The sequence below is a fragment of the Oryx dammah genome, unplaced genomic scaffold (genome assembly GCF_014754425.2).
Source record: "Oryx dammah isolate SB20612 unplaced genomic scaffold, SCBI_Odam_1.1 HiC_scaffold_18, whole genome shotgun sequence".
NCBI lineage: Eukaryota > Metazoa > Chordata > Mammalia > Artiodactyla > Bovidae > Oryx > Oryx dammah.
The window spans coordinates 32,483,665-32,508,904 of record NW_024070202.1 but is presented as its reverse complement, the minus strand read 5'-3'; the positions used below and the strand labels follow the sequence as shown (position 1 = coordinate 32,508,904).

Below are 25,240 nucleotides of genomic sequence, written 5' to 3'. Positions count from 1 at the left end.
TCCATCATCTGGAGCACGGGAGCCAGTGTAACATTCAGGAAGAGGTTACTTGTGACACTCCTTGCAAATAATCACATCACTGTGGTTAATAATCACCAGTCTGGTGGGAGAACAAAGATCAGTGAAGAGATCATGAAATGACATTGCTTTCTCTTCCAGAATTAGGTCAGCTCAGGGGCTATGGAAATGGGGACGCTTTTCACAGTCTTGAGGGTATGTCTGGAGCAAGTATGTGAGGGAAGTATATTGAAGATGATGGGAGATGTGAGCAGTACCAGATCATTGATTACCTCCTGCACCAGGTAGAAGTTTGGAATTTTGAAGACACCCAAGAAAAGTAACTTCCAGCAGGAGGGCAGTTACTGGGCTGGAAGAAAGGATTCAATCAGACCCTTGCTTCAGATGTTTCAGAATTGATGGGACCCGAGCAGTCGGTATAAAGAAAAAGTCATCAGCGGTAGATTTATCTACAGAGCATGGATTACACCACACCCATAGGGGATTGGGCTTCTCTGTTGACCCAGTGGTAAAGAATCCGCCTGCCAATGCAGGAGGCACAAGAGGCATGGGTTCAATCCCTGGGTCAGGAGGATCCCCTGGAGAAGAAAAGGGCAACCTACTCCAGTATTCTTGCCTGGGAGATTCCAAGGACAGAGGAACCTGGCAAGCTACAGTCAATGATAAGGTCACAAAAGAGTTGGACACAATTTATCAACTAAACAACAGCAACCATAAGGGGTCAGCTGAAATACGGTTTTATGGAGGGTGGAAGGAGGACTTCTGTGGCAGAGGAAATCTGATATGTAAAGTTCAAAGGAAGATTCTCAGTTCTTTATTTTGGTATTTTAGATTGAAGAGGGACAAGAAGAAACTATTGATTATGATGGCTTCACGAATGTATACACAAAGGCAAAACTGATCAAATTTTGTGCAGTTCGTTGTGCTTCAGTAATATTTCAAGGTTTAAAAAAACAAGGCTATTACCTAGTAATATCGACCTTAGTTATTTTTAACAGCTTTATTGAGATAAAATTCACATACTATGTAATTCGCCCATTGGAAGTGTACAGTTCAGTAGTTTTGAATGTCAACAGGTATGTGCAGCCATCACCACATCCCCTCAGAGAGAAACTTCCAGCTGTTGTCCTCCACCCTCCCACTCTCACCTGCCCTTTGCAACCACTCGTTTACTTCTTGTCTCCATAGAATTCTCCATAACGGATATTTCATATGCGATATGTAGTCTTTTGTGACATGTCTCTACAACGTATCTCTGCAACGTGGATGAACCTTACGTTAAGTGAAAGAAGCCAAAGTTTTCCAAGGTTCATTCACGTTGTAGAGATATGTCAGTTCTTCATTCCTTTTTATGGCCGAATGAAATCTCATTGAGTAGCTGTTCCACAATCTGTTTATCCATTCATCAGCCGATGCACACTTACATTGCTTCCACTTCGGTCTAAATTTAATTCATTGCTTGCCATCAGAGAGCAGTAAGATCTTTGCAGTTATCCTGTTATTCTTTCCTTGCTGTTTTCTACATTTGGATGAATATTTTAAAATGTTGAATATTTGGGATTTTTAAGTCCTAAATGTATAAAAAGGAGGAATCTGACCAAGACATTTCCTATGAGGCTTTAATTTACTTCAATACTTTCTTTCTCCTCCAACTGGAATTTAAACTCTCCAGTCATAGAGAAATATTTCCTTTTTGGTTTGAGTAAAACAAATGTATTTAGAAATAAGAATTGGGGTTTGTTAAGAGATTCAAGAAAATGTTAGAAATGAGCAATGAATGTGTTTTTGTTTTTAACTTCTTACACAAGGCTGTTTAAAAGAAAACATTTAGTGGCTGAGCTAGATGGCTGCTGCTGCTGCTGCTGCTGCTAAGTCGCTTCAGTCGTGTCCGACTCTGTGTGACCCCATAGACGGCAGCCCACCAGGCTCCTCTGTCCATGGGGTTTTCGAGGCAGGAACACTGGAGTGGGTTGCCATTGCCTTTTCCGGAGCTAGATGGGAGAGGTGGAAAATACAAGATGTTCTAGGAGCGGAGAGGAGACAAGAACCTAGAGGTGGATGGTTTCTGTGTCAGATACTAGGAGCCTTTGTCTTTCTTCCTAGTGAATGCAGGATGAGTCAGAACGTTAGAACTCACCAAGTGTTAAGTTGTGTTTACTCTGTGAGAGTTCCGTGGCTTGCAGTGTCATGATAGAATTGAGTAGTCCTGTAGCATGTCCAGGTGCCTACCTGGTAGATTTAGAACTGGTTACCATAGCATTGCTCAGTCACTTAGGGGTTGGAAACCCTACTGGGATTTGTGAATCTGACGAGGTTACTGACAGTAGACAGACTTCTCCCATCTCTTAGTTGTAATCACCCCCATAAAGCTTTGAGTTGGCATCCATTTATGTCTAGGTCAAAACCACCTAGGTTGTGTTGTTAAATTGTTCTCAACTATATACCAAGATTGATGCTTGACTTTTTTAGAGTTAGTTTTTTTTTTTCCTTCTGGTTTTAAAGTCAGGTTTACATACAATAAAAATTTTTTTATATATGATAAAAATTTACCATTTTTAACATATAAAAGCTGTAGTTTCTAATTCTTAGAGATTTTATACATGGGATAGTTGACAACCAATAGCATTTATCATTAATTAGGAGTAGGATGAGTAAATCTTATAAGTATAAACTTTACATAATATATGCAGTGAAAGACTTGGACATTTCCTCAATTTTAGTTAAAAATTTACTTGTGTTATTTATTTATGTCTGTGTATGTATATTCACATACAAATACATACCTGTCTGTGTGTGTACATATATCAGTGTATATATAACATGTATCACTTTGCCAGTGGGTCTTTTGGAGACATTAGTTTCATGAGCATTGTTGCAGGTTTAGTCAGCATTGTTTATAAGCCATGAGTATTTAACTTTCATAGTGATTTCTCTTAAAAGTTAATGAGTATAAGCTAAATTATGTGACGACTACTGTATTTAGTGAAAAAAATTGCCTTTGGGAAAATTAATGATGTTTATTTAAATTATCATACTAAATTAGCACTTACCCCTATTTTCTACACACCTCTTCCACCGTCTCTAGCCGCCTCAGTACCCCTGCCCCTCAAGATACCCAAGTTTCCTTGAAGTGAAGTGAAGTGAAATCGCTCAGTCATGTCTGACTCTTTGCTACCCCATGGACAATAGCCTACCAGGCTCCTCCGTCCATGGGATTTTCCAGGAAAGAAAACTGGAGTGGGCTGCCATTTCCTTCTCCAGGGGATCTTCCCAGCCCAGGGGTGGAACCCAGGTCTCCAGCTTTGCAGACAGACGCTTTACCGTCTGAGCCCCCAGGGAAGCCTTAAAGCTCTACTATTAGAGTGACTTTCATTTAAAAGCTAAATTTTAAATGGCAGATGTCTTTCCTGCTGTTCTAATTATTTAAATTGGAATGAGTTAAGTAATTTTTAAGAATTCTGTTAAGTGACACAGAAAACCATTTATTGGTATTATAATTTAAAAAATATAAGTAGATTTCTGTTTAAAGTTTTTTTGTTTTTTTTTAAAAAGGCATTACATGTTGTATATTACCTATTTCATGGCATTATGGAAGGTTTCCTGTTTTTTGGCCCTTATTAAAAATTATATCTCATCCAACATTACATGCACAGCAAACTTACCTCTAGAACAGGTAAACACTGTTATACAGAATACTGTTCCTATTAAGTTATATTAGTATTTCCTCCTGAGAACTAGTCACTTCATTTATGAACTATTTGAATCTCTTTTTTAGGTACTGGGGATAGTACAATAAACAAAAAACATTCCTGTTCACACTGAGCATGCTTTCTAGTGACTGAGAAGACAAATTAAATTTTACGTAGTCAGTTAAGTGTTTTGAGTTAAAAACAAAATAACAACAACAAAAAATGAAGCTTTATGATTTAAACGGTAGCTGTAATTTGAGACAAAGATCATTGTGCTTCTAGACCTCACCCACTGGAAATTCACCGTGTCAAAGCTTACCTATGAAAATACTAACAGTTCCATTCACAAATAGGGGTTAACCTTATTTAAAATGGAAAAACAATTAAAAGTTCATCTCCAGACAAACCTTGCTGTAGATTTCAATCTGCACTCAGCAGACAAAATAAAAGCATGAAATGTACTATGTAAGATTAACATTCCTTTAGAAGAAATTGCTTAAAGTTTAGTAGGAAATTGCCATTAAAACTTACTCAGTGTGTTTCTTGATGGTTTACTGTGTCCTAGGGGGTGGACACGTCTGAGTGACTTCACTTTCACTTTTTACTTTCATGCATTGGAGAGAGAAATGGCAACCCACTCCAGTGTTCTTGCCTGGAGAATCCCAGGGATGGGGGAGCCTGGTGGGATGCCGTCCATGGGGTCGCACAGAGTTGGACACGACTGAAGCAACTTAGCAGCAGCAGCAGGGGGCCAGAAAACATTTTCAAGGGCTGTCCTTCAAATTTTGCAATAAAATTGATGAGTAAGTGCTTTATTATAAACTAATAGAAGCTTAGTTTGTTTTACTTTTCAAGAAAAACTTGTTACAGTTCTTAGGAGCAAAAGATAGTTGAATTTGATTTATACTGATGAGGTGTATGCCTGCAGTTTATAGTATGATAAAATTTAGTTACTGTTCTAACAGCCTTTTGTTATATTATCATGCATGTGTAATAACGCAGCTACAGGAAAGACAGTTTCCAGTTGTACTTTTTTCCAATCCATTCTAGGCTTAGAAGACTCTTAGTATAGAGGCACTTCTTTTTATATTTTCTACTGTTCAGGAATTGATAAACCACACTTAGATTAGTCTTTAGTTCAAGACTCCAGGCAGGATATCTTTCTTCATTTTGCTAGCCTGCCTTGAGAGTAGTCTGTTCTGATACATCCTTTAAGCTGTAAAAGGAAGTTCTTTAAAAAGGAAAATCTTAAAAAATAAACCTTGACTTGGGCCCTTCTCCTCTGCAAGGAGCAAGTGTGACTTTGTTGGTGGTTTGTGTATGAGAAATACACGCGTCCTTGTCCTCCAGCCTCAGAACAAGCGGCTGTAGCTCTGCCCACTGGCTTTCTGTGCCTTTTGTTGTTGTTCAGTTGCCAAGTCGTGTCCGACTCTTTGCAACCCCATGAACCTCAGCACACCAGGCTTCCTTGTCCTTCACTATCTCCTGGAGTTAGCTCAGACTCATGTGCACTGACTCGGTGATGCTATCCAACCATCTCATCCTCTGTCATCCCCTTCTCCTTTTGCCTTCAATCTTTCCCAGCATCAAGGTCTTTTCCAGTGAGTTGGCTCTTCACACCAGGTAGCCAAAATATCGAAGCTTCAGCTTCACCATCAGTCCTTTCAATGAATGTTTAGGGTTGATTTCCATTAGGATTGACTGGTTGGATCTCCTTACAGTCCAGGGGACTCTCAAGAGTCTCCTCCAGCAACCAGAATTCAAAAGCATCGAGTTTTTAATGCTCAGCCTCCTTTATGGTCAGCTCTCACATCCGTACATCTTGGTTAGATCAGCTTGAAGTCAAGGACCTCTGGAGAGGCAGGAGTTAAAACCCACCAGATGCTCTCTCTGGGGCCCTTCTTGCACTTCTGTATTCCCAAACCCCAGTTAATTTTGGGGGGCTCATTTCCATCACAATTACTTAAAAACCGTCTCCTGCCCTTGCGAATAACACAGGAAACTGAAAACTTGTAATTTTGTCTCCCCCTCCTGATAGGTGCTGGATAGTTTACTAGTCCAGTATGGAGTGGTGGAGAGCTGTGAGCAAGGTACATGTCTTCTCAATTGCTTTCAAATTTGTAAAAGGAAGAAAGTAGAAAGAAAACTAACTTCTTGTCCCTCTTCTTTTTTTTCTTCCTGTAGTGAACACTGACTCAGAAACTGCCGTCGTCAACGTAACCTATTCCAATAAGGAGCAAGCTAGACAGTAAGCAGTTTGAAACTTATAATCTCTATGTAATAACAAGGTTAAATATAGTACTTTTATTTTGGGCTAGTGGGTAGCAGACAACTTTATTTTGCGAAGTTTGACGTTGCAAATCTTTTTAAGTTTGAATGTCTGTTAAGAATCTACATCGGTTAAAGTTTTATTACATTTTCAATATAATGTTAATGCCAGTAATAGTTATAGTATGATGCTGAATTATATCCTGTTTGCAAAATGTTCTGCATGTGGGTATCATTGCTAAATTACATTAAAGACCTTTTTTCCCCTTACTATTGGTATGATACATACATTGCTGCTGTTCTACACGAAGCTGGTAAGTTGATCATGTGTTAAACCAACACCAGTGTTAAATGTTAAGTTTACCTGTTCACTTATTTTTCTCATGATTACCAGATGTCATTAGAAGTGTGTAGGCATGGGGCTAATGTAATTTGGTGGAAAAAAAAATATTCCAGTGCAACAGACAGGCAAAATTCCACAGATCAAAAAATTTCCCCTAGGAAAAGATAATTCTGTAGGCTTGGGAATAATCTAACAAATTGATTGACCACTGGAGAGAAGAAATGAGGTTCCCACAAATACTGCTTTTGACTGGCCTGCTCAGAACACAGACGTGGAGGGATGGCACACGGGGTGCCCAGTCGTGCTGTGTTCAGACGGAGCCAGACTGTGCTCTCTGGGCGGGGAGCAAGGGCCATGCTGACTGACCCTGAGCCCTAAAGGGCAAGGACAAAACCAGCGGCACGAGTGGGAATAGAGCTAGGTTACCAAAGGCAGCACTCGCCCATGGAGGGCCGATGAGAAGGAAGATACGGAAGATACGGCTGGGGGAAGAGCTGGAAATCTGCATAACACAAGGGGAACTTTTGTTTTTAAAAGTCAGTAATATTTACATGGTTCAGAATTTTTCAAGTCTAGATGCGTATACTGCAAATCTTCCTTCCAGTGTTGTTCCCCGACTACTTCACTTTGCTTCCTTGGAGATAACCATATAGAAGACTAGTACATCTGTGTATCTTCCTCCTTTTTTACACAGATGATACCATAGCAGTTGAGGGTTTTAAACGGATATAACATATCTCTTATGGTTGCATAGAATTTGGTTGTGTAGATGTGGAATGTCTTAGTCCCAGTTTTTAGGTCTCTTGCAGTTGTGAACAAAGATGTAGTGAATCCCTTTTGCAGTCATTTTGCAAGTGTGTAAGCACAGTCATAGGTTAAATTCTTAGAAGTAAATTTGCTAAGTCAAGAAGGATGTGCCTTTTTTGTTGGTTATTGATGAGTTATCCTTTCCAGATCTTGAGTAGTTTAAATCCACCCCCAGGACTACGAGAGTGTCCATTTCTCCTTAATTTTCCCTAACACAGGGCTCTATCAAACCTGGCCTGTCAAGTGAGTAAAAAGTAATATCTAATCATGTTAATTTCACATTTTTCTCAGAACCCAGAGTCGAGATTCACTTTTAACGCTTTGAGACTCTTAATGTATATTTAAAATGTTAATTGAAGTATAGTTGATTAGTAGTGTTGTGCTAACTCTGCTTTATAGCCAAGTGACTCAGGTTTACACATACATACATTCTTTTTTCAATATTCTTTTCCATTATGATTTATCTGAGGAGACTGAATGTAGTTCCCTGTGCCAAACAGGAGAACGTGTTTACCCATTCTAAAGGCAACAGTTTGCATCAGCCAACCCCAAATTCCTGGTCCATCCCTCCCCTGACCCTTAGCAACCACAGGTCTGACCTCCATGTCTGTAGAGACTCTTAATATTCAAATTTTCCTTCTCTTTATATCTTTCATTTATTTAACATAAATGTTAACAGTTTATATGCTTAGTCGCTTAGTCATGTCCAACTCTTTGCAACCCCATGGACTGTAGCCCACCAGGCTCCTCTGTCCATGGGATTTTTCAGGCAAGAATACTGGAGTGTGTAGCCATTTCCTCCTCCAGGGGATCTTCCTGACTCAGGGGTTGAACCTGTGTCTCTGGAGTGTCCTGCATTGGCAAGCAGATTCTTTACCACTGAGCCACCTGGGAAGCCTCAACAGTTTATATGAAGACATAGAATTGTAGTATGAGTTGTAAAATAAACTGATTTCTCACAAACTATTCTTTACTGATTTCTCACAAACTATTCTTTAATCATGATATGAGAGGAACAGGAAAATTTCACATTTTATACCTGAAGTAGAGTGAGGGTAAAAGTGTGCAGTGAGAAAGACAGGTGCTCCATTCATTTACATGATTGTGCAAAGAGCTCTGCTAAGTACTTGACAGAGCCAGCTCTCTGGTAGCTGGAAAATAAGGGATGACATGATAAACCCAAGGATATTTGAGGATTGTCGGAGGCCAGTCCCAATTGCCTTACTTGATGATTTATTATGTGAGGAAGGCAATGGCACCCCACTCCAGTACTCTTGCCTGGAAAATCCCATGGATGGAGGAGCCTGGTAGGCTGCAGTCCATGGGGTTGCTATGAGTCAGACATGACTGAGCGATTTCACTTTTTCTTTTCACCTTCATGCATTGGAGAAGGAAATGGCAACCCACTCCAGTGTTCTTGCCTGGAGAATCCCAGGGACGGGGGAGCCTGGTGGGCTGCCGTCTATGGGGTCGCACAGAGTCGGACACGACTGAAGCGACGCAGCAGCAGCAGGCACTTGGTAAAGAGGGAAATGCTTAGTCTAACAGTTATTTAGCCATATGGGAGAATGTCTGTTGGAGAATACCTACATAGCTGTACATAGCTTTGAAGAGATTTAAAGTGAACTTGACTGGGGACAGGTTGACATTTAGCACCCCTACCCCCCTTAGAAAAATTCCAAAGCATTAGGAGTATAGGCACAGGGCAGACTCTCATCAAGGCAGAAGACATGCCTGGCAAATGTGGAGACGTTTTAATTCTGAAAGTACTTTGTGATGATTGTTAGAGATGGTCAGGATCCTGTGGATTACATGAAGGGAGGGAAAGACTGTTAGGAGTTTGTGGCTTAGGTAAATATAGCATCTAAAGAAATCAGCTGGGCATTTCAAGGAGGGAAGGTCATCGTGTCCTTTATTCTAGTAGTCAGTCCATTAACATTTATTGAGTGTCAGCTATTGACCAAAGGTTGCCAATGAATAAAGGCAAAGTTTCTGTCCTCAAGAGTGTGCTCCCTGGTGCTGGAAGAGTATTTGGAGAGGGATTACTTGATTTAATTCTTGTCCAAGTTGAATTTTCCTTCTAAGAATCCTGGGTTTTCTCCACCTCAAGAATTTCAAAGATCAAAGAGAATTAGACAATAAGTGAGTATTCATAGGAAGTTAACAGAATGGACAAATAGTTTTGTAGACAGTGTTATGAAAGCTATTAGTTTTCTAGTAAATTTTTTTTTTAAAGATAGGAAGTGCGCTGTCATTTTTAAAGGAGAATTAATTGTATTTGAGAGTCATTTGATAAAGTGGAAAAAGCATGGACTCTGAAGTCAGGCAGCTCTGACTGTAACCTTAACCTCTCTGAGCTTCTTTTCTCAGCTACAAAATGAGGGCTGACAAGAAACGAATATATTTGTGTATATATGCCCACATTTATAGACTAGTCTTACCAAATGGCCTGGTGCCCAGTAAATAATAATTCTGGTTCAACCCATTGGTTCTGGGCACCCATAGAGCAGCTAGTCGTGGCTTGCGCAGGGGAAGGCTGATCCATTCAGGACTTGGCTGCTGAACCCAGCGAGCCTGTTCTCTTGAGCTCCACCAGGACTGTCTGCTGCCTAAGCTAAGCTGGCATGATTTCTTCCTGCCTTTCCCATGGCAGCCATCCAAAGCTTACTTCTCTAGGTGATAAGGGCTGAGTTGACATTCTCAGTTGACATCTTTAGCGTGTGTTAACATAGGCGTCTCTGTAACTGGGATGCACTTGTGCAGGTGTGAGTAGAGTGTGGAGACTAAGAGGGTTCATTTCCAGAGTCTGGTTCCTTGTGACACTTTTCTGGCTGTGACTCTGCTCAAGTTAATGTTCCTTAATATAATCCTATCTGTGAGATGTGAAGGTAGTAAGTCAATAGCTATTAAACATTTTCCCAGCATTTTTCACTGCTGTAGAGAATGTCCTGTTATTGTACAGGATACTTCATTTCAGATAATAACTGAAGTTATTATAACCCTCAGGAGTTAGAGACTAGTTCAAAAGCCTCTTTTTACTTAAAGCTTTATGAATGACTCACTTTTTTTCTTTTTTTAATGAATGACAGTTTTTAGAGGATTCCTCAATAAGGCTACGTCTCTAAGACAGAATTTAACATGGAAATTCCTGCCACCTTGTGGCTAAGAAAAAAATCAAAAGTTAACAGTGCTAATAGTACTAGGAAATACATATATTTGTTTTAACCACAAGCCTCAAATTACTAATTTCTTAGAATAATAAATGAGTAAGAATAATGAAAACTTATTTAAATCAGGAATATGTATTTAGTGTTTCTTGTTCCTGGAAGCAAGACAGACTTGGATCTCATGGATAACCTACTCCTTCCTTCCATCTTCTGGGGATGCTCAGATAACAAAGATTCTAATTCACTGGAAGATTTGTCATGGGTGACAAATAACCCTTCAGAATTTCTACAGATTTAGTTCTTTTTTTATTTTAGAGTTCCTATTTCTTTTCTCTTTTTTTTGTATTTAGGGCCATTTATTATCTAGTTCAGTTCAGTCCAGTCGCTCAGTAGTGTCGAGCTCTTTGCGACCCTGTGGACTGCAGCATGCCAGGCCTCCCTGTCCATCGCCAACTCCCAGAGTTTACTCAAACTTCATGTCCATTGAGTCGGTGATGCCATCCAACCATCTCATCCTCTGTCATCCCCTTCTTCTCCTGCCTTCAATCTTTCCCAGCATTAGGGTCTTTTCAGATAAGCCAGTTCTTCACATCAGGTGGCCAAGGTATTGGAGTTTCAGCTTCAACATCAGTCCTTCCAGTGAATATTCAGGACTGATTTCCTTTAGGATGGACTAGTTGGATCTCCTTGCAGTCCAAGGGACTCTCAACAGTCTTCTCCAACACTGCACTTCAAAAGCATCAATTCTTGTGAGCTCAGCTTTCTTTATAATCCAGCTCTCACATCCATACATGACTACTGGAAAAACCATAGCTTTGACTAGACAGACGGACCTTTGTTGGCAAAGTAATATCTCTGCTTTTTAATATGCTATCTAGGTTGGTAATAACTTTTCTTCCAAGGAGTAAGTGTCTTTTAATTTCATGGCTGCAGTCACCAGCTGCAATGATTTTGGAGCCCAAAAAATAAAGTCTGTCACTGTTTCCCCATCTATTTGCCATGAAGTGATGGGACCAGATGCCATGATCTTCGTTTTCTGAATGTTGAGTTTTAAGCCAACTTTTTCACTCTCCACTTGCACTTTCATCAAGAGGCTCTTTAGTTCTTCCTCACTTTCTGCCATAAGAGTGGTGTCATCTACATATCTGAGGTTATTGATATTTCTCCCGGCGATCTTGATTCCAGCTTATGCTTCTTCTAGTCCAGCATTTCTCATGATGTACTCTGCATATAAATTAAATAAGCAGGGTGACAATATACAGCCTTGACGGACTCCTTTCCCTATTTGGAACCAGTCTGTTGTTCCATGTCCAGTTCTAACTGTTGCTTCCTGACCTGCATACAGATTTCTCAAGAGGCAGGTCAGGTGGTCTGGTATTCCCATCTCTTTCAGAATTTTCCACAGTTTGTTGTGGTCCACACAGTCAAAGGCTTTGGCACAGTCAATAAAGCAGAAGTAGATATTTTTCTGGAACTCTCTTGCTTTTTTGATGATCCTAAGGGTTTTCTAAAGATAAATTTGGTATTTTATTTTTTAAAATTGAACTGTAGTTGTTAACAGTGCTGTGTTAATTTCTTCTGTACAGCAAAGTGATTCAGTTATGCATACATATGTATGTGTGTATTATATATAATGCACTGAGTTATCTGCAGTGGCTCAGTGATAAAGAATCCGCCTGCTGTGCAGGAGCTGCAGGGGATGCGAGTTCGATCCCTGGGCCTGGAAGATCCCCTGGAGAAGGGAACGGCAACCCACTCCAGTATTCTTGCCTGGAAAATCGCATGGACAGAGGAACCCGGTGGGCTATAGTCCATGGGGTCACAAAGAGTTGGACATAACTGAAGTGACTTAGCACGTATATATATGTGTGTGTTTATATACACACACACACACATTCTTTTTTGTGTTTTCCATTATGGTTTATCCCAGGACATTGAATATAGTTCCCTGTGTTATACAGTAGGACCTGTGTTGTCCAGGGATTCTTATTTCTGGTGTGTATTTTGTTGTTGTGGATAGAAATATAGTTTATATACTGAAGCTGCTGTTGCAGATCTTTTTATATCAGCCTGAAGATTTGTATGAAGTACACAAAGCAGGGTTAGAAACAACTTGGCTGATGGCCAAGGGGAGGATGTTGACTCTTAAACTTTGAAAATTATGCAAACGGAAGATTTATTCTAGAAAAAGGAACAATAGATCAAGTAGTAAGATAAAGAAATTTGTTGCTTTTTTTGCCATTCAGAGATAACCAGTGTGAAATTTGACATCAGGTTCAGTAGACTTTGTCTCATGCATTACAACTTACTATTTATTATTTACAATTAATTTTTATTGGAGTATAGTTGATTTATGATGTGTTAGTTGCTGCTATACAGCAAAGTTAGTCAGTTATGAATGAGTGAGTGAGAGTCTCTCAGTCATGTCTGACTCTGCATCTGCGTGGGCTGTACAGTCCATGGACTTCTCCAGGCCACAGTAGCGGAGTGAGTAGCCGTTCCTTTCTCCAGGGAATCTTCCCAACCCAGGGATCTAACCCAGGTCTCCTGCATTGCAGGCATCTTCTTTACCAGCTGAGCCACCAGGGAAGTCTAAGAATACTGGAGTGGGTAGCCTATTCCTTCTCCAGTGGATCTTCCCAAGCCAGGAATCGAACCAGGGTCTGCTACATTGCAGGTGGATTCTTTACCAGCTGAGTTAGTAGCCGGTAGCTACAGCCAGGTAGCTACCAGGGAATCAGTTATGCATATACATATATCCAGTCTTTAGATTTTTTTTCCCATATAGGTCATCATTACAACTTGTAAAATGCCAAAGATCATCCTGTAGAATTGTGCAAGTTGTCTTTCCGTTAGCTGTATTTATACTATTAGTAGTCTCTCTCTGGTGTGTCATCCCTACCACAGTCTGCGTAGCTAGTCCTCTGGTGGGCATCTAGGTTGTTTGCAGTTTTTTGCCATTAGAACTAGTTTGGTAATGAAGTCTTTCATTGTTTCCTTAAGATGCCTCCCTGCAGTTGTATTTTCAGGCTTTTGGTTATTATTGCTGAATTGTATGTTTCAACCTCTTACTCTTGGTACAAGGAGAAAATGGAATGATGTGACTTTTCAATGATGGCTAAGCTTCATTTTGTTAGGACCTACATGATACCCAGCGGTGAGATCTAGGAATAAGGAAAAGATTTTAGACATGCAATTTATAGAGTATAAAGACCATAAATCTGGTCGTTTATAGTTTTTCAGGTGAGGAGGCTAATGCCAAATCACAAAACGACCTTTCCAAGGTTCCTTGGCTACTTACTGTTCAAGCTGGTTTAGAATTCTAGTCTCTCTTTCACTACTCAGCTCTGTATGTGTGTACCATTGGATACATTTAACTTCTCTGAGACTCTGTTCTTCTTACTCTCTAATCCTTGAGATAAACTACTTATTCTTTCTTGCAAGACCCTTTCAGTCCTATCCTGTGATCTACCCCAATAAACTTAGCAATGCGATTAAGTGCTGCTGCTGCTGCTAAGTCGCTTCAGTTGTGTCCGACTCTGTGTGACCCTATAGACGGCAGCCCACCAGGCTCCCCCGTCCCTGGGATTCTCCAGGCAAGAACCCTGGAGTGGGTTGCGATTTCCTTCTACCAGCCAGCAAAACTGCTCATGGGTGGGAATTTCCTGGTGGTCCAGTGGTTGGGACTCTGCACTTCCAATGCAAGAGGCACAGCTTTGAACCCAGGGCAGCCAAAACGAAGCAAAACAAAAAATACTACTCACCATTTTCTGATTGACTCAGAATCACAGCAGAGCAATCAAGTAATGATGGGAAACTGCATTCTGAGTAATACACATGTGGGATAAACATCCTTGAGTTCTGCTGAACTGAATGCATATGTTTTGAATAATTAGATGACAATTTTTGATCAGGTGTCTTGCATGTACAGTAAGGTTGGTGAAAATACTAGAATGTTTTCCCCTGAACTCAGCAGACCACTAGATAATGTAGCATAGAGAGGTTATAGTGGTAGACTTAAAATTCAAAAATGTAGAGTCTTCAGTCATGAGACAGTCATTGCTGGCAGTTTATTCACTCTTGTACCTTCGGCTGTGTCCAGGTGTGGAGTGTCGTGTGGTGAGGGGTCAGGAGCCCTGGCAGCTAGCAGTGGGTATACACAGGGCATGCTGTTTGCTCTCTGACGGGAACAACCTGAGTTTGGAGTCTTTGGGGCCTAGACGGCACTGGGTCCTGGAGCACTGTGCTGCCTGGCCTCCCAATGAAGAGCATCTTCTCTTTTGCCCTCAGAAATCTTCTTAAAGCAGTACAGTGAAGTTGGGAAGTTATAGTTTATTCCAAGTTGAGAGTTGTTTCTCGGAACACACGTGACTGTATTTGGATATACAGAAGCATCTGGTGACTTACATGTTTATCTCTATTTCCATGGAGAAGGACGTCTGTCTGTCTGTCTGTATATGTCTCTTAATCAGGAAAGAAGCTAATTAACTTTTTAGTAACATGGACTGTAGCCCACCAAACTCCTGTGTCCATGCAATTCTCCAGGCAAGAATATTGGAGAGGGTTGCCATTTCCTTCTCCAGGGGATCTTCCTGACCCAGGGATGGAACCCACATCTCCTGCATTGCAGGCTGATTCTTTACTTTCTGAGCCACCAGGGAAGGGCTCCCCAGCCCCCAGCTTCTTTTTTTAAAGTAACATTACTGACTTAATTGCACAGTCACTTACTCTCTTCTGAAGTGCTCAGTTTTAGAGTGGGGAAGGATGTTACTGTGAACTGTCCTTTTATGTACCAGGTCAAGTTGAGCCCTTCATTGCACTGGGCTCTCCTCTTGTCTTCGAAAGACGCTTCAGGGATAGGTTTCTCCTGGGCTTTGAAAAGCTTTATCTAATTTGTTGAAACATCTGTAATTCCAAACTTTCTGTAGTAAATGTACATCATTGACGTTGATAAAATTTCTAGCTGTTGTCTTCGTTTAGAAATAGCCAAAATACTTTAGGGCCCTTAATCCACATATTCTTTAGGAAAAAAAGGAGAGGGATGAAGGTAGGAAAAATGTGTTAACTGAAGGTTCTTGTATCAGGGCATTGGTAAAACAAGTTTTTCTGTGTGTCTGCTATCACCTATGAAGCTTATGAAAAGAATGCCATCTTTAGCTGCTTTTTAAAAAAATTGAAGTATAGTTGATTTACAATGTCTTGTTAATTTCTACTGTACAGCAAAGTGATTCAGTTAAACACACACACACACACACACACACACACACACACGGGAAAAGAGTGTCGTCTGATACAGAACTCGCATGGAAATATCCCAAAATATATTGTATTTGGAAAAACAACAAATCACAAGACTATGTATATCATGATCTCAGCTATACTTTAAGAAGGTACTGAACACTTACACATCTGTGTGAACAGATGGAAAGAACTGGTCCATTTGCAGAAGTTATCACAGTTAATAGTTTCTAGGAAGGGTCTTGGAGGTAATAGTGATAGAAATTTCTTGATACTTTGATAGTCTGTGTGACTGGGACCTTTTAAAGAGTTAATTCGTGTGCATGGCACTGTAGGACAGTGATGGAACAGGCCACTGATGTGTGAAAAGGGCAGAATTCTGAGTCCTCAGAACATTGGTGTGTCTTGTCTGGCTTTCTACATCTGCCATGCAGTTTCATGGCTTTGTTACCCTTTTTGGTGCTGGGCCTATTCTCTTTCCCTTTGAAATGGAAAAATCTCCAGATAAAGCAGTATGTGAACCACAAATGATCACTCAGAGCAACCAGACAGAGCATTTTATGCCTGTTTTTCTCTCCTTGCCTGGGTCGAACTCAGGGCCCACTGGAATTCCACCTGAGCAAAGATTCTGAGTAACCCTGGAGAAAGCATGAGGCCTTTTTTTTTTTTTTTAATTCTGTTGTGCACTGGGAGTGTGTATTATTAGGGTGATGTCTATATGGCAGTATCTGCTGCCAACTTTTATTGAGTTCTTCGCATTTAAAATATGTAGGTAAGCTAGAACACACCAATGTATCTTATAAACTTAGGAATCTTACACACTTATCTCATAAATGATAAGTTAAAGATGCCAGACATGGGTATTTACATAGAAATGTAAACAGGCAGAATCCTTCTATGGTGTGAGGAGCCAAGGGAAGGGACAGTCATTGGAAGGAGGTCCTGGCAGAGCTTCTGGGACACTGGGTGTCCTAGCTGTGAATCTGGAGATTGATGCTCACTGTGTGAAAATTCATCGAGATGTTTGCTTAAGATTGGGTACTTTTCCATAGTTCAGTTCACTCACTTAGTTGTGTCCAACTCTGCAACCCCATGGACTACAGCATGCCAAGCCTCCCTGTCCATCACCAACTCCTGAAGCCTGCTTAGACTCATGCCCATCAAGTCGGTGATGCCATCCAACCATCTCATCCTCTGTTGTCCCCTTCTCTTCCTGCCCTCGATCTTTCCCATCATCAGGATCTTTTCAGATGAGTCAGTTCTTCGCATTAGATGCCCAAAGTAATGGAGCTTCAGCTTCAGCATCAGTCTTTCTAATGAATATTCAGCATTGATTTCCTTTAGGATTGACTGGTTTGTTTGATCTCTGTGCTGTCCAAAGGACTCTCAAAGAGTCTTCTCCAACACCACAATTCAAAAGCATCAATTCTTCAGCCCTCAGCCTTCTTTGTAGTCTAACTCTCACATCCATACATGACCACTGGAAAAACCATAGTTTTGACTGGAGGCACCTTTGTTGGCAGAGTAATGTCTCTGCTTTTTAATATGCTGTTTAGGTTGGTCATAGCTTTTCTTCCAAGGAGCAAGCAAGCATCTTTTAATTTCCGTACTTTTCCATAACAAGCCTCTAAAATGGAAAAAAAAAAAAAAAAGTAAAAGTAAAGCTCCTCTCGAAATAGATGAATGGGTGCATGGATGGATGGATTGATAGGGAGAAGACAGTTTTCATTGTTTCCTTTGGTTCACCACCACCCCTGTCTCTCTGCCTCAAATCAGATCATAAATTCCACAAGGTCGTGGATTGCTTTTTTCCCTCAAGAACAGGCTCATAATAGGTATTGAGTGATTTTATAGTGGTAAGAAACATGAGTATTAAATTCTACTTCCTCCAGTGAGTGGCTCAGAGATTTTTGTCCTTTGATTCTGAAAGTGTTTTAAATATTTGTTCTTAAGACGTTAAAGCAAGGGAGGTGTGTGTTGTAACGTCTTTTCTGTTCTGATTTGGAATGACTAGCCAGAGGAGAGCCCCCTCCTCCTGTTCTGTGGGGGTCCTCACAGGCTGTTACTGACTTCATGGTGAATAGCTTAGTAAGTGTTGTTTTTTGTTTGCTTGGGTTTTTCTGGCCACACTGTGTGTCTTCTGGGATCTTACTTACCCGCCCACAGATTGAACCCAGACCTCAGCAGTGAGAGCACCAAGTCCTAACCCCTGGACCGCCAGGGAAGTCCCCATTTAGAGTTTGACAAAATGTATTTTCACTTTACTGGTAAATGGCTAATATGTTCCCTTGGAAACCTGTCTGTTTTCCCCATGTGTCTTTCAAAGGGAATGTGGGTGGGGAGTGTTAGGTGTGTTCTGGATTTGCTATCTGTTCAGTGGCTTTATTCACGAGCTTTAGAGCCAGGGATCCTAGTGGAAGAGGTGGTACTGCTGTTACTCAGCCTGGTTCCTCTTCCCACCCCCTGCTCCTTGTTGACTTTCAGAGCTTTAGACAAGCTGAATGGGTTCCAGCTGGAGAACTTCACGCTGAGAGTGGCCTACATCCCCGATGAGATGGCAGCCCAGCAGAGCCCCTCCCAGCAGCCCCGCGGTCGGCGTGGGTTTGGGCAGAGGGGCTCCTCAAGGCAGGGATCTCCAGGGTCAGTGTCCAAGCAGAAGCCGTGCGACTTGCCTCTGCGCCTGCTGGTCCCCACCCAGTTCGTTGGAGCTATCATAGGGAAAGAAGGCGCCACCATTCGGAATATCACCAGACAGACCCAGTCCAAGTGAGTATTTCCCGGGCTGCAGCGGGCGTTTGATCTTCATAGCAGAGGATGTTGCTTGCTACTTCATGTCCTCCTAACATGGTTACGATTCCTTCTTGTATGCTACTTGGGAATCTGGAAAAACCTTGTGATTTGATATCTTTTAGTATTCATTTTATTAAAACCTGGGGCTGAACCTTAATCTTAAAGAGAACTTCAGATTTTCACACATGAATGGAAAACAAATGATACTCTTGATGGGGGAGGCCCTGACCTCTAGGTGGCTCCCTGCTCCCCCATCTCCTCCCCGACCTCCACTGGTACTTGCCTTCTGTGCTTTTAGAAGTAATTTTCTGGGTCCAACACAGAAGAGTTTTTCAGTCTTGCTTTACTTCAGTGAAGAATAATTCAGTTTATGATCTGTAGTTATCCTGTGTTTAAGCCATGTAGTTAGAATGGTTCTTTCTTTAGGATGTTGTTTGATAGTTTTAATTTGCAGTTTTGGGGAATTAGAAGATTCTCCATCAAATACTGGAGCTAACTTAGGAGTAGAAAGCAGGAGCTATTTGTTTTTATTTATCACTGTAGTCCCAGCACTGGGCATGTTGATGGCTCTCATTTTTGTCAAATGAGTGAAATGACTGCATGTGGATTATGTTTAATTCTCTTGAAGTATATCTGACGCTCTGTCTCAGTTTTGGAGCTCCAGTGATTATATGTCCGTGGTTTTGCTTTAGTAACCCTCCTGTGATGCTGTATGTGAAGAATTTGACCTAAAGCAACTTGATGATGAACTCTGTCCTTGCCCTTAGTTCTGTAAATTGCTATCAGGCGCATCTCTGGGACAGTTGCCACCATATTTCCTGAAGAACTGTGGCTGTGCTAGGGGGAAGAGGGAGTGTATACACACCTCTCGAGTCATTCTATACAGAGGGCAGGGGGATGGCCTTGGGCCAGCTACAGAGATGGCTGTGGATTGTTTTGCTTTTTAAATTTAGTGGGAAAAATTATTTTGTGTGGTCCAAGGAGTTAAGCAGAGTCTTTTTCAGAAAGTACAACTATGGTGCTGTGTTTGTTCCAACAGGCTTAAGAGGTTATCCACGCTGACCACAGGCACCACGCCAGCCTTCAGGTGGTGGGCCCATTTCTGATGTAGAAGCAAAATGAACCTTGTCTAGTGGCGGTCATGCGCTCACTCCCCCGGAGGAGTGGCGCCTGGCCCTGCCTTCCCACACTTGGGAGTGGGGGAAGCGCAGAGTGCTGGCTGCCTTTGCGCAAAGTCGGTGGCCTTGACTTCATAATATCAGAGGGTAGGGACGACACCTGAACCATAGCCCAGTCAGTTTCCATCTCAGATTTGCCTCATTTTAATACAAGAGCTTCTCTTTAATTCTCTAATCAAGAGTGTCTCTCTTGCATTGATTCCCCGTTACCTGCAGAAACTAATTATTCAGTCATTTCCCTTCCTCATCACATGGCAGATGAAAGTTGTTCCTTTTAAAGCTGCTCATTTCCTTGTCAGAGGAAAGAGCTTCTGTGATTTAAATGAAGCTGTTTGTTGTAGTTAAGCAGGAAGATGGAGGATGGAGAGGGAAGGGAAGCGATAGTTGTATTCGATGATTCACTTGCAGCTCTGCCAACAGATTTAATTAACTCTTGCCATTGAAACTAGTCGTTATCAGATCCTCTGCTTCTGGAATAGCCTCCCAGGGCTGCCCTAATCTGTGAAGCAACATTCCTTACTCTCAGAAGATCAGTGTTTAGTAATCCTTAGCACAGTGAGCAGGTGGAAATAAACCGGAAGGAGGGAGGTGAGCACATCACCTACTAGAAGAGAAGCAATACTTAGAGTGATCGGAGATTGAAACCAGTGACTGGAAAGTGGTTCCTGAGATCAGAGCTGTTATATAAGATAGTCTTTTTGTTGGTTATTTCTAGATATTACTTATTTGTTTCACTTCTACATTGCCCTTATTTTTAGCTATAGGTTTTAATTCTGAGATAAATCTTGGGTTTTCAATTAGGCATTTGGGAAAATGAAATCCAAGCCTTGATTTTATTGGCAAAATGTAGTGGTCATTCTCATGACCTCGAGTTACATAGCCTTTCCATCTAGTGTTTGAGTGGCCAGAGGAACTTAAAATAATTTTCCCTGAACACACTTTTTTTGATAGTTGATTTTCTTTCTTGTACTTTTTAAACAGAAGACTTGTTTTTGTATTTAATTCAAAGTGTACAAGTATGTACATTAAAATAAAAGAGTTAATCTCCATCTAACCCCTAAGGTGACCACTGAGTTGGGAATATGTCTTCATAATACTTGTTCCTTGTATCTACTAACACATGTAGCTTTAAAAGGGAATTCATAGCATGGTATGTAGTGTGGTGTTTTTTTCCCATAAGATCAAGGACCTTTTGCTTTGTTGGCATCTGTAATTTCACCACATTTATGAACAGCTGTGTGATGTGGATATGTTATGTGACCGTTTCTTCCTGATTGGTATGTCCAAGATAGTTCCATTGTTCTTTCTACTACAAACAGTGCAGCGGTGAACATGCTTGGCCCAGTGGTTTCACCCCATGGTGATGTTTTCCCCAGCAGACATCTGTCAGTGTTGGGAGACAGCTTTGGTTGTCACACTTAGATGGGGGCAGGGGTGCTACTGGTGTCTCCAGGGCAGAGGCCAGAGATGTTCAACATCCTGCAACACACAGACTGGCTTCCACACCAAAGGACTAGTCTGACCCGAAATGCCAGTACTGCTGGAGGGTGAGAAACACCACTCTTAGTCCACGTGTGAGACTACATCTGTAGGAGATATTACAAGAAGTAGAATTCTTGGGTCAAAAGATAATGAGCAGTTCAGCAGATTGTTCTGTACTCTGCACCACGCCAGAGATGTGCGTGTCCCAGATAGCCATCTGCATTACATCTGTGCAGGTCTGGAAGAGAACGACACCTTTTTTTAAGGACCAGTGAGACTGAAGATCATGGCGTGTTTAGTGGCCATTTGCCTTTTTGGATATAGAACTGCCGCCCTTTCTTTGGGTTCCACTCCTGTCCCTGTTTGTTGTGGACTTTGCCCTGATCGGGGAGGCAACGTGGAGAAAGAACCCGGCAAGAGGGAACCAGGGAGTGAAAGCCCCACCTGTGGCGGACGGTGGCCACACTGTGTCAGTGGGGTCAGTAGCCCCCGACTTGTGGGATTCCAGCCCCAGTCCTCTTGGCTTGTGTTCCAGGCTCCCTTGTTTTTTGAGTGGAAGAAAGCCTTTTGTTTGAATCCAGACTCTTGGGTATGAGATGTTTGACCTATGGCACTTAAAAGAAAAATTTATGCCCCTGCATGAGCAGAGAGAGGGGAATATTCTTGGAATTAACATTGGCCCCGTCCATGGTGACAGCTTATCAAGACTTGCTCTTGAGGAAAGTGAGTCACCCGCTCTTTGCCCAGAAGTGCTGTGACTTTATAGGTGGTGCTGACAGTGTTGTGAATACATGCTTATAGCGCTTGTTTCCCTCTCCCCTTGTGCCCACCCCAAGAATTGATGTCCATCGGAAGGAGAATGCAGGTGCCGCCGAGAAGTCGATTACTATCCTCTCTACCCCTGAGGGCACCTCTGCAGCTTGTAAGTCTATTCTGGAGATTATGCATAAAGAAGCTCAAGATATAAAATTGTGAGTAAAGAGGATTAACCGGTGGGGAGGTTGATATTTATGCGGTCTTATTTTTGGGATTCTTTGATATAATTTTTGGGAATTGCCAGCAGACAAAGGGAAATGCTGTCCTGAAGAGCGACAGAGGGTTGGCACTGTTGTTTTGGTGGCTATAGAGCATAAGTCTTGTAAACACTTCGTTTTCATTCATGTTTGGCTATGTTGTGAGTGGTGTTAATGGGAAAAGTCCAGCTGTAAAAAGAAGGCAGTTGAGGTCATAGGAAGCTCACCTAAGGTCCAAGAAGCATCCCTAGGATTTACCCAAAGCGGGGACCCCAAACCCTCACTCCTATACTTGGAGCTTGTTGGAGCTCGGCCTGTGTCTGCCAGCCCACCCTGCAGGAGCAGGGAGAACAGAGCTGGGAAGTGCCCAGTCTTGTGCCGTGGGAAGCTGGCTGTTGATTTAGATGTTTCCAGTTGAAACTCTTAAATCTCTTGTGCATGGGAGCCTTGAGCAGAGGCTGGGTTCTCTGCTGCCTGTAGCATCTAGCATGGTGGTGTGCTAAGAGGAGAGTCCAGAGTAAGACGCTGGTCCTAGCCGGGGGGCCTAACGACCAGCGTTTAATTTGGAGGGACCTTTTAAGTACATTACATATATTTTAATTAGAAGGTGTTATGTTTTGCTTTATTATAAGATTAAAATTTCTTTTTAGTATAGAGAAAAGTGAAGACAAAGCCCACCACTTAGATGACCCCAATGACATGTTAACACAGTGCTATCTATGTCCATGACTTGGAAAGTCAGAAAGGTGCAAAGTGAAAGCCCCTTCTCTCACTCTTATACTCTTCCCTCCAAAGTGTAACCCTGTTGAGTTTCTTCTGTTTCCCTCTATAAATCGTGCATTTTATCTCTGGGGGGTATTTAAACATTATTCTAAAACCATCCTGTTTCGTGTTGTATGTGGTATTCTGGTATTGGGGGTTTCAGAATATGAGTTTGAGTAAGGTGTTTTTAAAGAGCTAACTAGAATCCATTATTGGAAGACATTCCCTAAGATGAATAAAAGAAAACTTTTAAAAATTAACTCCTATCCAAATACTTGTCAGTGTTTTTTCATCCCCCTCTCTTCATGCATTGCTAGAATGTGGGCATGGTCAGCAAGCTTTACAGTGTACCTGGCAGAATGCTTCCCTATGGTAGGCAGGAAGTCAATGTTTAATGAATGAATATTGTCCTTTTACCCTAGAATAGGTATACTTACTCTGACTTGATGGCCTTTTTATTTTGTTTTATTTTTCTTTACAGCACAGAAGAGATTCCTCTGAAGATTTTAGCCCATAATAATTTCGTAGGGCGTCTCATTGGTAAGGAAGGACGGAATCTTAAAAAAATTGAGCAGGACACGGACACTAAAATCACAATATCCCCGTAAGTGCTGCCTTGCTTTCTTTTGAATTAGAAACCTTTGAAAAATACCATTTCCGAGCTATAGGTTATATATTAAGCGGATTACAACTCTTGGAGCTGGCCTGTCCCATCCTGCTTACACTTCACTTCTCAAACCCATTCTCTCCTGCCTGCTGTCTGTCTGTCACCCACGGTGAAAGCGTTCTCTGTTCCCACTACAAAGGCAGGATACGCTAATACTCGACATGCCTATTTCCTACTGAAGTCTTGCTGGGGTTTTCTGGCATCTGCTCTGAAAGCCAGAATGTAAAACCCTGTGTATTACCCATCGCTGTATAACAGATTATCCCAACATTGGCCACTAAAGACAAGGGTAAACATTTCTTGCTCACCTGGTTTCTGTGGAGCAGGCATTCGGCAGCACAGCATGACTGGGTGGTCCTGCTTTGGGGGTCTCTTGATGTTGCCGCCAAGCTGATGGCTGCTCTTAGAATGCGGCCTCAGCTCCTCACCTCAGCTCAGCTCCTCCACAGGGCTGTGTGGGAGGCGTCTTCAAGTCATAGCAGCTCTCTTCCCTCACAGTGAACAACCTGAGACAGCAGGACAGAAGCAGCTGTGTCTTATGTAACATAGTCTTAGAAGTCACTCTCTTGACCATTTTTTCTATTGTTGTTGACACAAGTCAGCTTCAGTCAGTGTGGGAGGTCGGTCACTGGGGAGTGGGGATCCTGGAGGCTGGTCCCCATGCATACAGTCCGTGAATGCTCTGAAATTACGTGGAAAGGCCTTTCTCTTCTGAGGGTGGCTTTTATTTCCTTCGGGGCACCCTAAAAAGTTGAGGGGGAAAGAGACTGACGAGCCAGTGAAGAAGAGTGGAGAAAGACGGGCAGCATGTTCCTGGAGCAGGGAGTTCTCGGGGAAGTGGGGGTGAGAAGGAAGTGGGGGAGCCCTGCTTAGCGGGAAAGAAAATACTGCAGAGCAGTAAAAAGAACAAATGATCCTGCCCTGTCTTGAATTTTATACTCAAAAAGGGGAAGGTTTTAAGAGGAGAAAAAATATATCATAAAGGCTATTCTGGAAGCAGCTATCTTAAAAGCTGTAATAGAAAATGCTTTTCAGGGGAGAGTGGGTTGAGCCTGAGGAGGAGACATACACTTGTTTACGGGGTCTGAGATGAAACATCTTCATTGTGTAGATGTGGTTTTTTTTTTCAATATGAATTTATTTATTTTAACTGGAGGCTAGTTACTTTACAACATTGTATGGTTTATATTTTAACAAGTATGGGAAGAAGTTAAGGAATAACATCCTATTCATCTGGCTCATGTTTAGCTTGAGACACTTTGCTAGTAGGGAAAATGAGAGGTTTAACCCTAAGAATATGAAAGGAAACTGTCCCAATATTCTATATCCTTTCCATCCATTTCCTGAGTCTTGATTCCGTGGTAAGTACCTCCCATGGGTTTCCCTTCAAGGCTGTTGAATGGCTGAGACTTAGATGGTCTCGGTGTCATCTGAATGGATTTTGACACTTCCACAGGAGCTGAGACAAGCAGAGAGTTTCTGAATATTGCTGTTGCTTCTAAGCTTTTTAGTTGTCTAAATGGTCATCGAGGGACTATTTTTAAAATTCAGTCAAAATGGATTGATTTGTATTATTTTCTCAAGCCTATGTCGATCTAAATTCTAAAATTAGGAACAAAAATAAGCTTAGACATATGAGTTCTGGGTGCCATTTTGGAATATTTTCTTGCTTATCCCTTGCTTGGTGACCCAAAAAATGCAGTTGCATGACAAGGCCAATTACACCCCAGATTAGTCAGTACAGACTAGAAATGCACTTTTAAAGGTTATATTCATCTGGCTCTTGGGTTCCACTAAAACTATAGGTTCCTCTGGATC

At 41.7% G+C, this 25,240-nt stretch overlaps 1 protein-coding gene across 1 annotated transcript in view; it reads left to right on the top strand.

The window, feature by feature from the left end:
* Nucleotides 1-25,240, top strand: part of IGF2BP3 (insulin like growth factor 2 mRNA binding protein 3) — a 147,681-nt gene that overhangs the window by 103,100 nt on the left and 19,341 nt on the right. Inside the window, exons 4-8 of the mRNA XM_040260664.1 lie at nucleotides 5,746-5,797; nucleotides 5,892-5,955; nucleotides 18,015-18,296; nucleotides 21,817-21,951; nucleotides 23,237-23,359. Of these exons, the coding sequence (XP_040116598.1) occupies nucleotides 5,746-5,797; nucleotides 5,892-5,955; nucleotides 18,015-18,296; nucleotides 21,817-21,951; nucleotides 23,237-23,359 (656 nt within the window). The remainder of the gene's footprint in view (nucleotides 1-5,745; nucleotides 5,798-5,891; nucleotides 5,956-18,014; nucleotides 18,297-21,816; nucleotides 21,952-23,236; nucleotides 23,360-25,240) is intronic.